This window comes from Polypterus senegalus, chromosome 9 (assembly GCF_016835505.1).
Source record: "Polypterus senegalus isolate Bchr_013 chromosome 9, ASM1683550v1, whole genome shotgun sequence".
Taxonomy (NCBI): domain Eukaryota; kingdom Metazoa; phylum Chordata; class Cladistia; order Polypteriformes; family Polypteridae; genus Polypterus; species Polypterus senegalus.
This window is the reverse complement of record NC_053162.1, coordinates 121,633,524-121,647,035: the sequence shown is the minus strand read 5'-3', so window position 1 is coordinate 121,647,035 and position 13,512 is coordinate 121,633,524. Positions and strand designations below refer to the sequence as shown.

General features: G+C 36.2%; 1 protein-coding gene across 4 annotated transcripts in view; it reads left to right on the top strand.

Moving 5' to 3' along the window:
• LOC120535689 (tapasin-related protein-like) overlaps nucleotides 1-12,893 on the top strand; it is a 34,100-nt gene extending 21,207 nt beyond the window's left edge. For 3 of the 4 annotated variants that reach the window (XM_039763671.1, XM_039763673.1, XM_039763674.1), the window contains exons 6-11: nucleotides 5,405-5,508; nucleotides 8,505-8,733; nucleotides 8,968-9,066; nucleotides 9,268-9,311; nucleotides 9,441-9,467; nucleotides 9,953-12,893. In XM_039763671.1, the coding sequence (XP_039619605.1) occupies nucleotides 5,405-5,508; nucleotides 8,505-8,733; nucleotides 8,968-9,066; nucleotides 9,268-9,311; nucleotides 9,441-9,449 (485 nt within the window). In that variant the 3' untranslated portion in view covers nucleotides 9,450-9,467; nucleotides 9,953-12,893. Of the gene's footprint in view, nucleotides 1-5,404; nucleotides 5,509-8,504; nucleotides 8,734-8,967; nucleotides 9,067-9,267; nucleotides 9,312-9,440; nucleotides 9,468-9,881 lie in introns of all 4 variants that reach the window. The other variant, XM_039763672.1, reaches the window with a different exon arrangement.
• The last annotated feature ends 619 nt before the right edge of the window (nucleotides 12,894-13,512 follow it).

Here is a 13,512-nt window from a genome sequence, read left to right as displayed (position 1 = left end):
CAAAAAACTGTGCAGATATCTGGTCACGAGAAAGAGTAGGCATCCAAAAATGTTCTTGTTATCAGTGCACTACTGCGTAGAGGAAGGCCTGTTAGATTCTAGATTGAATACGATATTTTCTGGGTAAGAAAAGTGCATTACACAATGTCATGGTATGTCTTTCTTCCTCTCCTATATATTATACAGTGAGACTTTGCTGTTTAAAATGTATCAAAGTTGGTAATCCTCCTCCCCCATTCTGTTGCTCTTCTCGGTGTCCTCATGTTGTAGCTGGTACCACTATGCTACTGCCAAGTTGTTTCCCTGTCTATGGAAAAGTAATTTCAGATAAAGGATCACTCAAACCATCAGGTAGAAGGGTTTATTTATCAGATTGGCCAGCCCACCACTGATTTTAGTTGAAGAATGGCTAGGGGAAGTGACTTGTTGGCTAAGGTCTCCAGGACTCTGACTGGGTCTGGCTTATCTGACTTCTTTTCTATAGTCTGGCCATGGTTCTACAATTAGCTGATGGACAGATAAAGTTTTTAATTTATGTTAATTAATTTCTACTTTGTTTTTGTTGTATTTCAACAAATCTGTTTCCTCATATGTGATAGTACTGTTTTTAGTGAGTGGTATAATCTATTCTTGCATTTTGCCTTATAGTTTGTACTATTGTATTGTATTTCTGAGGTGGCAATGACAGATTGGCCATCTAGCTCAGTGAATAGGATAACTTGTATTTTGTTTTGTGTGTTGTATTTACCCCATTGTTTGAAACCCTTTGCATGACCGACCTGCTTGGTAGGGCATTTCTGAACTGGCTGTCACAAGATTTTTTACATTTATTTCCCTGAAATGTTTTTTTTGGAAAATTTTCTTGTCTTCTTAGTCAAGACTAGGGGGCCTGTTAAAATATAGGGCCTGTTAAAGCCCATTGAGGTATTCCTTGTGTAATTTTGGGCTATACAAAAAATGCATTATTGTTGTATGTAACCTTGGTGTGATGATCAACGACATGCTGTTTTTCAGGGACCATGTTGCTATGGTGTCTTGATCTTATATATTCACTGTATACAGTATCCACAAGATAAGGCCATGTGACTGAGTATGCAGCACAACTACTAGTTCAGGCTTTGGTTGTGTCATGTCTACACTATTGCACCTCTACTGGCAAGAGCACCGGCAGTTGCTGATGATGATTCAAAATGCAGTGACACATCTGGTATTCAACCAGGTGAGATTAGCATGTCACTCCTCTTTTAAGATTTATACATTGGCTTTATGTAGCAGAACTAATTAAGTTCTAATCCATGATGTTTGCCTAAAAAGTAGTCAGTGGATTAGCACCTGTATACTACCTGTATACTGTATATAGAGACACTTGTGAGGTCCTATGCTCCTTCTTGACTACTAAGGTCTGATAATTAATGGTGTCTGGTGATTCCATCTCTGTATGGCATTAAACCTCAGTCCAGAATCTTCACGTGCAGCTCCTGGTTGGTGGAACAAGCTTTCCACCAATGTTTTAAATGCGAGCTTCCTTAATGTGTTCTAACAGGTATTTAAAGAATATCTTGTTTGGTGAGTTTCTGTCTTAACTAATATCTGTTAGACTTTGTAACCTAGTAATTATAACTTGCTTGATTTTTGTTCTGATCTCATCACTTGTGATGATCAATTTTATTCCCTTGTTCTATAATACATGCTCTCAAACAGTCCGTAGTCTAATGTTTTTTTTTTTTGATTAGTTTGACCTCTTTTGTAAGTTGCTCTCGATAAAAGTGTCTGCTTAGCAAATAAATAGCAATGTGAAAGTAATTCAGTGGTGGTGAAAAGCACTGTCTGGGTGTTTAACTCTCTCAGGGTGCATGTCGACTTTTGTTGAAATTCAGTGGTTGGTAATCAACTGTAAATTGCAACAAAATTCACCGGAATATTTCAGTTTGACTGTTGTTGCTAGAAGGAAAGTTAGCTTTGTTGATTTGTCCTCGATTCCCTGCACGTGCATAAGAAGTGCAGAGCAAACAACCTGTAAAATGATATCAACATCTGGTGAGAGACCAAAGTGAATGCGCAGAGTAAAATACTCTGTGGATGACGTTTTGCATATTATAGATGAATTGGACTCTCTCTGACTTGTTGGACTCCAGTCTTGATACAAGTGATCTGGAGATGGAGATTAAAAACAAAAGTGAGGTACCAGCATCAGCTGATCGGTCCCCAACTGATCGTGGTGCTGAACATGTTCATGTAGCTGATGTGCCCGCAGGAACATTTGCCTGGGAGGACTGCCACTTACGATTACTAGAGGTACAAACTGGATTGCGTCACATTGTGACTGCCACCTGCCGTGTGAAGACAGTAAGGCAGCTGACACGCCACACATTTCTGCTGGCCATCAAGCCACCCCCATGCAGCTACTGCTGCCAGAGATGCCAAACAGGTTCCAACAGCAGCCACAGCACACAGCAACAGACATATTATGTTGCTTTATGTGTGAAACCATTGCTTTGTGTGCTTTTCAGAAAACGGAGCTTTTTTTAGAAAAAATATTCAGCCCTCAAAGAGATAAATTCATTACCATGCTCACTGACCTGACCTGCAGTCAATAGGGCTTAATCACTGACTAGAAATGAAGGTTATAAATTAATCAGATTGATGTGTCTCTGATGGAGAGAAGACGTTTTTGAAATACTCTAAAGAAAAAAAACATTATTTTTGAGAGCAAGGGAGTGGAGTTTCAGGAGTTATTTGACCAATGAATAAACAAAACCAAACATGGCATCAGTTTAAAGTGCTGAGTTGTCACATCTTTTTAACTTGTCAATGTTGTTTAATTTCATTTTGTACCTTATTGATGTTTAGCTCAATGTTATTTTTGGCAGTGTCACAAGCACCTATGACAACCAGATTCAAAGGATGTTGCATTCCAAGCAGTTTTTAGCATGTAGTTCTCTAAGAGGAGAGCCTGGTTGTAAGGATATTTAACAATGCTAATTTAAAAACTTATATAATTTTGTCCCTCACATTTGTTTTCATTGACTGCCAGCTATATTCAGTCAAATGTACATATTAAGTCAGTCGGCTGTTAATGAAAAACTGCATTGACATTGTTGTGTCTCTACTAACATGAAGCAAACAAGTAATATTTCAAAAACTAAGGCACTGTTAATTTCAGCAATTAGTATAGAGGGGCAGAATTAATTCACTCTTTATTTAGTTTTTATTAATTTACCTGTGCACTGCTAAATCAGGGCTTTCTATGATGTTATCCTAATTTTGTGCTTTTCTTGAATCTAGTACTGTGTTAACTACAGTACTATATGTTTTGACTTTATCGGAAATTGTTATTATCAATAGATTTGTTATATATGCACTGATTGTCGAGCTCAAGTTCACACAATGAATCCTGAAACATGATAAAGACAGCATAATAGTCCAGTCCAGATAGTACTGCTACCAGAAAGCTGCAGGCACCAGCGGTTAATTCCATAATCATTGCTTCTGTGGGTTTATATCATAACATCTGTTTGTTTGACTGAAGAGAGACAGATTGCTCAGATGTTGTGTACATTCAAAAGAAGTGGAGCTACCTGAAGAAAGCTGGCATTAAAGGAGCAAGTGCACAGTGTGGGAGAACCACGCAGGATAGAGCTTTTATCTACAAACAGTTTGTAAGCATTTCCCACTGCTAAAGTCCAGGGACCTGGCTTCATGGCTGCAAGTGAGTATCCTCATCTCACATAGTTGTAGAGAGTGGATAAGGAAGCAAAGTGCACGGTGAACCTTCAGAGAAAGCAGCCCAAGAAGACAGCTATCTATCAATAGATAGATAGCCTAGATGCTTTGTCCCTTGCTATTGTTAATGATCGTTGTAGTTTTTTTTTTCTTAAAATTATCCACTGAACAGGTAACAAGAGACTGGATGCCGCTGTCACAAATTGTATCACAATATCGTTCAATCGCATGGCTAGCCATGGACACCATTCTTACAAACAACAGAACTGCTGCAATGTAAAGATACCATACAAATGTGAAACATCCATTCAAGATGATGCCAAGATGACATTACCATTATAATGATAAATCAAAAATGTAAAAAATGCTACAAAACATCTAAAGGTACAACAGCAAAGAATAGTTCAATAAATCATTTTAATCCTTCAAACTAAGATTTATCACAAGTTGGTTATTGAATTATAGACTGGTGGTCCTGAAAGAGACCGCTAATTCTTCTGCTACTAAAATCACTATCTTCTTCCTATTGGCACATTAACACATAAAGGTCCTCTTCACATCAGTTACTGGAGATCAGTCTATAGTATCATACTTTCCTCAACTTCATAAGCCTGGCAAATGCAAGGATCCTACCTGAACCTTGCCAGCAGCCACACACTCAGACCAATGGACCTTAGAAATGGAGAAATCGCTGCAAAGTGCTTGTAGGTAAGTTATATATTCACACGCCCCCTCCTACACTAGCACTTGCTACTTTTGTGCTAACATCTCCATGTAGGTTCATCCCTTTTGATGGTTCGCAAAGACCAGAGAAACTTGTCTATATCTCTGTTCTGATCCAAGAACATTACAATAGTATTTTTATGGCATACAATTAAGTCATCACACAACCATATTCATATTTCAGAATTTTATTTATTGCTGTATGTACATGAAGGAGTTACCTCCTGTGCCAGAATGTTCCCAGTTTGATGAAGTAATAAATTGAAGTCACTGTGTAAAGAATATTTGTAAAATTGTCAAAGAAAATTTCATGTAGTTTGTTTTTATGGAGGTTGATTTAGTTATTTAAATTAATAAAAATTGTATTCATGTTTTAAGAGATAAACAAAGAACACATGAGGAGAATTTTATATTCCCTCTCAAATAATATACAATATTTATATTTAATAATTGAAATACATTTCATGCCTCCTTTGGATTCTTTTCCTAAAATTTAGATAATTTGTTTGTACTGTACACTGCTGAGCCACTTTTCTTTCTTCATTCTTTCATTTTAATGGTGAACATAATACACTGTATCTCATTGTACAACATCCACAAGATCAGACCTTATCTTACAGAGTGTGCAGCACAACATCTGGTCAAGGCTTTGGTGGTGTCACATCTTGTTTCTGGCAGGAGTACCTGCATGTGTTTTCAAGCTGCAGATGGTCCAGAATTCAGTGACCCATCTTGTATTTAACCATCCGAGATGGACAAATGGCACTCCCCTGTTCAGGTCGCTTATTTGCTCCCATACAGAATTTGCGTAGCATGGTTTTATCGCTGTATTTTTTTTACTATATTATCAGGAGGCCAAGCAGTTTTCATTTTTATTGAAGTTTTAATCTAAATGCTTTACCAGGTCATATTCCCTCTATATAATGTCCAATTTATGTCTCCTTTTTCCTCTGATTAGTGCCACCACGTGTCCAGCTAATCCCAAAGGTTCTCCAGTTTCAGGATGGTGCTACGGAGAAGGTGGTGTGTGATATGTCAGGCTACTATCCTTTGGATGTTCAGGTACCCTCAGTTGTCTGTCCGCCCATAAAACATGGCTAATCCATGACACTTGTCTTGCTTCCATATTTTTGTATTTTTGTGTGTATATTTCTGATTTTCCAGTCTGTCACAGATGTTTGGAAAATGTCATGAATAGTCCTTGAACTAAGAGCTCTTCAATCACTGGGTATTAAAGGACCACATTCATTCCTTTCCATTACATGTGTTCCTGACAGTAATTGGTTTATTTGACTGACCTGCTGAAGTGCTTCCTTTCATATAGTCATCTAGGGTGGGGTGGCTTAGTTTTGGCCATTTACGTCAAAAACTTCATTCACACATTTAAATATATTACAGTTGAGTCACAGTTCTGACCTTTACAAATTCAGCTCTGATTCAAGGAGGCTCATACCTGCATGTCTAACCTGAATTGCTTAGGTGGAGTATATAAATGGCAGATAGGCAGAAGACATTGAGAGTACAAAATGGAAAAAAATATATCTATTACTTACAACCTTTTTTTTTTATTAGAATTATTACTTATTTTTGCATTTAAAATATCTCTCAGTATCAGGTTCCAAGTAGTTCCTCAGTTCTCAGTGTCTCAAACAAATGTGAATGACCCACCTCTTTATGACATCTGAAATAAACTCATTATGTGCAAATAAACACAATACTTTATTTTTAATCCTATGCTATGTTGATAATAATTATTCTAGTGTTAAAATATGGGTTATCATGCTGCCCCTGAGATTTTAGCTTTACTTTCTTTCTTTGAAAGGGTCATGTAAGTTGCTACAAAAGTGAGATGTTTACCTTGGAATCAATCTCTTAACCTCATCTGTCAGTGTACATCTCACATAACAAAATGAATGGTTTAAATGCTTTTGCTTTTAAAAGTATATGACAGTGGAAATAAATGTTTCATGGAAAATTAGCATTCCCATACTCAATATTCTGGGATTTATTCTGTCTCTTCATTTAGATTGCATGTGTATCAGTTTTTAAATAGAAGTTAGTCTGTTCATTTCTAAATGTCAGTCATGGGGGGCATGATGGTTTTGTTTTATAAGAAGGCTACATTGTAATTTACACCCCGGTTTTTTAACAGTACCTAGTAGTACGAAACTGATCATATTTTATGGAAATGAAACCAGTTATCAGGCTCACTCTGAAGACATTTAATACATTTAAACATCTAGAAAATCATACAGCAGTGTTTTTACTAAATATCGTAGAAAATAAAACCTCATGCACCCAAGTTATTTTATAATGCAATGGAAAAAGTAAATACGATTCTTGGTTATAAAGATGTAACCTGTTGGTAGTGATTGAGGAGTAGGACACAATAAAAATTAATTGCTAGTAGTATAAAATGAATGGCAATGTGATGGACAGGTTTGCCACTTTATTGTGACTGATTATAGTTCTGGGTTTCTTCCATAGAAAGTTTTTAGCTTCTGCCTGTGTTTATGTGGAATTCATCCGAAGATTTTAGGTTAATCACCCAGATACACAATAGCTTTCTATAATGAAGTGAATTGTGCTTAAAGAAATTGTTCTCTCATTGCTATAAACCTTTCAACATCAATCATTTGATCTAACCATCTTTACTTAGGTCTGGATTTGCATTCATACAGTTCTAATGGATATAAGTCCTACTCTATTATGATGCCTGTTAGTCTGCCTTGAAGGTGTTTAGCAGCACCGCAAACACAACAGTACATCAATGCAGGAGACTTCAGCATCATTTTGCAGAACCCAACATTGATTTTGATTACCCTGAAAATATCTTTGCAATAGAAAAATGTTTAAAGAGAAAAACTGTGTTATTTTTAAATTTACATTGGAGGCCTTACGCTATAAGCTGCTGTCTCCATAATGCTGAAGCCTATTCAGTTACATTCAAACTGACTGGTTAATATTTGTGTGTGGTCAGCATATAGTAATATGTGATATGGTTGAATTTTAAAAATAAACCTGAGTAATCAGACAAGCAATTCTAACATGTCCGCTATAGCCTGCTGTGTAAATTAAGCCTAAACTGAGTTTTGTTTTTTTTTTTAATTTGAAAACTGAAAGATGAAAGGAGATAATGTGATTTAGAGTTATAATTTCACTAGTGTATTTATTAAAATTCCTCCTCTGTTTATTTAAGTTTTTTAAACTTAACAGATTTTTACGAAAACTGATATTTCAGTCCAATGAAACTTTGATATTTCTATTCACCTAGTTATTTTATCTATTATCCGAACCTACTATTCCCAGTACAAGCTGACAGGTTTTAGAGTATGCGCTGGACTCAACGAAGGGGTCAAGCATGGCCCGTCCATTTTGTTAGATACACAGATATGCACACATATTCATACAGTGAAAATCAACTTACTGTGAAGTGCAAAATTGTGAATTGAAAGAAAAACAGACTATCTGGACCAAACTCACACAGACATGGGAGGAATATGCATACATCTTACAGTGAGTGCTCAGGCTGCAATTTGAACTCATGTTCTAAGAACTGTGAGGCATCAGTGCTAACCGCTGGAACACTGAGCACCTCGGCTCACTTTCAAAATAACAATGACTCAAATTCAAAGGTCCCCAAGTGTCTGCTTTGAAGTACTTTGATTGTTTGAAATCTACTGCATCTCTCTTTGCATGACTACTGTATATTTAAAAACAATCATCATGAGAAACCTCTTTGCAGAGTTTCTTTTTTCTACACTTCAGCTACAGAATAAGTATTGAAAATTAATTTTTTATTATGAACTAAATACTGTTTTGTCTTTGTGAAGCTTTTGAAATGACTGCTCTGGTTACAGCTGTCTTACGGAAATCATTTATTTCCATAGATTATTGAAGATCTCTGAATGTAATATTCCTCTATCTCAGGACAAAATTTAAAAATTATAGTAGGTTCCAACATGCCCACCAATTATTTTATTTTTAATGCCTCATCTCTCTTTCCATCTAATCCTCGTCTCAGTTTCATTTGTGTTTTTGCCTTCCATCTAACTCAGGTTGAATGGACCCAACTGCCACCTTCATCTCCTACACCTGAGGAACCCACACCTATTTCTCAGTTCTATTTCTCCAGCCATAAGCAGCACTCTGATGGAACCTACTCCCTTTCAGCATTCATCTTGATAAACCAGGCCACTGCTGAAGTTGGAACTACTTACACTTGTAGAGTGTCCCATGTAGCACTAGAGGAGCCAACTGTTCTTAATGTGACTCTGGTGTCAGCAGGTGAGTTAACTAACTTTAGTCCACAGGTACCACTGAAGAAATACACTGAGTGTTTTCTCTCTCTTTGGCCACAGTACTTTTGCGTGGGTGTCTTGATAGTTATATCATATGAATAAACTGTAGAATGTGAAACTTCTTAGTGAAATAAGCTTTACAAACCTTGACGGCCATGGAGTTGGGGCAAACAATGTGTTAACCAAAGCTGACTGTTTTTCTATTTCATTTTATTTATAGATGAATCAGGAATCCTATTGATTTTTGGTGTTATGGTGGCAACTTTCATCTTCCTTTTTGCCGTCTATCTGCTGCTTTTGCAATGGAATACATCAAAAGGTACTACAAGTAAAAAGATGGGACCTTTGGCATTGAATTTAAAATGTATAAACAGTAATGAAGTAGAGGGTTTGTTTTTTAGCTTAAATTTAAAATGTTTCATTTTTGGAAATAAATCACTGATTAATGATTGGAGCATAGTAATATAAAAATGCATACATCACATTTCTTATAATATTTTACCTTTATTATTTTATTTAGCCAATGAAAATATCCAGATAAAAGGAACAATGAAGAGTATAAAGGCAAGTGTCTCATAAAGTCTTGTATTGTCATTTGTGAGTGTATTCCTGTTTTCATCCTTGCCACTTCACCTAATCATTGTACAATACATTTCTGTAAGTATTGTCTCTTTTTTTTGTTTTGACAAATAGATTAATTGACACACTTGGAAATCTAAGGTAGGTAAAAATAAATAATTCAATTTGTTTCATCCAGGGTGTTTTCCATTTAATAGTTTGCCTTAACTGAATCACTGCAGTCTACTGATAGTTTAATGATGGCCTGCTGTCACTTGAACAGGGCAGGGTCAGTATGAGCAGTTTTTGGGTAGCTGAATTTGGGAATTAAGAAATTGAATTTTGTTACTTTTATTCTGTCATGTAATCCTTAAAATGTGTAATTCCATTTTCTCAATATGCACAAGTTTTAGTTAAAAGTTTTAACCAAACCTTATTTTATAATGGTGATGATTATTGGAAAGCTGCATTACTGACTTATTGTAAAAGTTTAACTAAACCTAAACAAAATTACAAATGAACACGTATATATTGTAAACATGAAAATAAACGTTCTTGTGCACTTTTTTCTTCTAGCAAAAGATTTTTGATGAGACATGTAAAGGATTTGTTTCATTTTTTTTTTTGCTTCCAATTTTTGCCTGCAGAAGTTAATTCCTTGAAAGAAAGAAGGACCGAATGACACTGGAAGATATGCTGTTTTAACTTATTATTTTGCCTAACAAATCATAAGCAAAAATGTTAAAAACAAAAACATTCAGTTATTGTCTTGGATTTTAGTGGCTTTGGAAAGGTATAATGGATTCGTCCTGTGTGTTTTTAGTAACACTATGGAGCAATCTGTGTTTATACAACAGAATAAGAGTGCAAAGGTCAAGGTTAGCCAACCACAATATGATGAGTACATTAGTCAGCCCTGACGGGGCCCAGCAAATAGTCATAATACTTGATCTACCTCATCATTTACTAGGATGTTAAAAAAAAAATCTCAAAAAGTTTTACCTGTGATGGTAGAAAGGGTTTCTCATGCAAGAAGTCTACGTCCCTTTAAATAGTGGAGTTTTTAGTTACTGTATTATTTCATACATTAAAAAGCTGTTTACTTGAACACAACTTTGAAATTAATTTTAAGGAATTTAATTTATGAAAATCACAGTGTGAATAGAACAGATGGGTGGGTGAGGTCAGTTTCTGCATTGTAACCCAAAATCCTAATACAGGAAAAATGCAAAGAAACTTACAACTGAGAAAAGCTGCATTGACTTTGAAGAACCGCATTGTATGAATGCAAAGATGAGCCTTAAAAGACTACTAGTCTATTAAAATAATAGACTGAAATGGTAAGGACAAACTGTATAGTTCTCTTGTTTACATTAACAGTCTTGCTCAGGGTGAACGTCCTGCCACTCAGCTAATAATGCAAGGATGACTTCTAGCTCCCTGCTGATTCAAAGGTATGTAGATAATAATTCTATCCCATACCATGGCATTTTCTAAGGCCACTTAATACTAATCAAGTTTGCGGGGTTCTGAAGCCTATCCCAGCAGGTACAAGGTGTAAGAGAGGGGCAGTCCTCTGGACAAGACACCAGTCCATCTCAGGGGACACTCACATACACCCACCCACTATGGCAAGTTAGCGTCACCTTTCCTGGCACCTTGTGCTTCCTATAGGCAATACTGTTGTTCCAGAAGCAGTCCTCGGTAGGGCATTAAAAAATGAGCCTTCTGTCTTAGCCAAGGGTGGAATTTGGAGAATTCAAGAGGACACCACTTACCTGTCGAGAAGTAGAAGGAGGAAAGAAGAAAGAAGATAAATGCTGGACTTGTGTATGTGGGCATTACCTGGAGATCAGTGTGTCCCGTTTAAGAGGTATTGTGCCTTAATAAAAGTGCATTTTAGGACTCAAACTTGGGTCCTTGTGAGTTGTGACTGGGGTTTGGTGTGTGACACGGGGCCGTCTTAACGTATGGACGCATTGGCCACTGGCCAGGGGGCCCCAGGAGCATAGAGGCCCATGATATTTCTGATGCCTATGTATATTTCTATTTTATTAGCAAAATAGGCCCCAGCGCACTACTTGTATATACGTATATATATATATATTCAGTATATATAATAATAATCTAATATAATATATTAGATATAAAAAGATGCTGCTAATCACCTGCTTTTCACTTAATGTCTCCAGTAGTTCTTGGTAGATTTAAAATCTTTGTTATTTTTAAAATATTAATGTGAAATCTACAGATGGAATTGTTGCTAACCTACTGCTAAATTTAATGCAACAAAATGCAGAGCTTTGGTGTAAAGAATTTATGGAATTTTGATTTATCTTAATGATCTGCTCAGTGCTAAAATTAATATCAAAACCCTCTCTTTGTGTTTCTGTGAAGGAATTATTGACTGCTAGCCAAAACATACTCAAATGTTCAGCCAAAATTGAAAGTTTTCACTCCTGTTTTATCAAAAGAACAATATTACCAAAAACATACATTACTGGCTATATTACCTGTTAAAGATAAAAAGATAATAAAAAAATAAAAATATTTTATATCTTTTGCTGTAAAATGTACCGTCAGCACCCATCATGTGCCTTTCTTCAGTGCTCTGGTGTGTCCCCACCTGTCTTAGCTGCAGTGCTTCCTCCCTTAGTTGCATGTATTTAAGGCCTGCTTCTCAAACTCTATCATTGTAAAGCACTTTGCTTGCCTCCTGCCCACTGTTTGACTATCGTCAATGTTAGATGGGCCTTCTTTACCTGCTGTGAATTCATATTCTTTTATTTTCTGTGTTTGAAGGTGACTTTCAGTGTTCCTTCTATGTTTTTCCTCTGTATTTTTGTGAATATCAGTCTCTCTTGTTTGGATCTTCCCATCTCAATTATGTTGATTGAGCAAACACAATGAAACTGATCAATCAGACCAAAGCCAAACTGACCAGTGAGATTGCTCAGAAGGACTCAACACACAGAGACATTAGCAATTTATATATAGATACCATTTTAGGCCCCTAAACCACAATACTGTCAAAGTAAATTACTAACAATGTTTGGTTTATTTCCTGTCAAGCTAAGCTAAATATTCCAAGTATGACAGTCACAACTGTCCATCCATCCATCCATTATCCAACATGCTATATCCTAACTACAGAGTCACGGGGGTCTGCTGGAGCCAATCCCAGCCAACACAGGGCACAAGGCAGGGAAAAAATCCCGGGCTGGGTGCCAGCCCACTGCAGACAGTCACAACTAGTTAAAGAGAAGTTGTGCAGGGAATCATGTCCCTAATCTCTTCAAGTGGGAACGCCTTTTAATGTACTATGTGCTTTAAAACTCTTATGATTTAATAAAGATTATGCTGAAGGAAACTCTTCCCTTCTAAGAAGTCTTCAAAGCCAGCACTCCAGATCTATTTTAGAGATACTTGTGTTCATTATCTGCATTGTATGTGTACATTATTTGTTAAAAGTTTCTTTCCAGTTCACTATACTGCAGAATTTGAGATTCAAATTTTAAAAGTGAAATAAAAAAACTTTGTAATTCATGTAGTAGCACTCAGTGTCTAAAATTAAATGTTATCTAAATATTTACAAAGTACAATGTATTCCTTTGTTAATTTTGTATATAAATATTTTTAATGTTCCAAGAAGTGGAATCATTAAAAAGTGGATTAAACTGTAGAATTTTCTGGCTTGTATTTGGAGTGACAAAGCTCAGAAATTCATTTTCAGTCATTAGACAAAACCAGATTTTTACCAGGGAATTCTGACAACCTTACCATAAGCTAAAGGTAATTTGGAAATGCTTAACTTATTAATGTGGAGAAAACCCCTTCTAAGTCATAGGAGAGAGCCCCCCTCATGATCAAAGACGTTTGATACTCTATAGTAGAAATGCTCCTGAAGAGGCATTCATGGATTCAAAAATCCACACACATCGGGAAAGTTTCAACAATTTCGATTAAACAACTTGATCTTAACTACATAACCACAGTTTTATTTTCCTTTTAATTAGCAGCAGTAGACAGAATTCAGACTAAACAGGAAAAAACTCATGTAGATGCATGATGAAAATTTCGCACAGACAGCAACTACAATGGGATTCACACCCAGTCTCCTGAAGCATTTGTCAAAGTAACACTACCCACTTCCACATAAATGCGGTGATATATCTAAATGTTTGTATGAGAAGTTTTTTCACTTCCA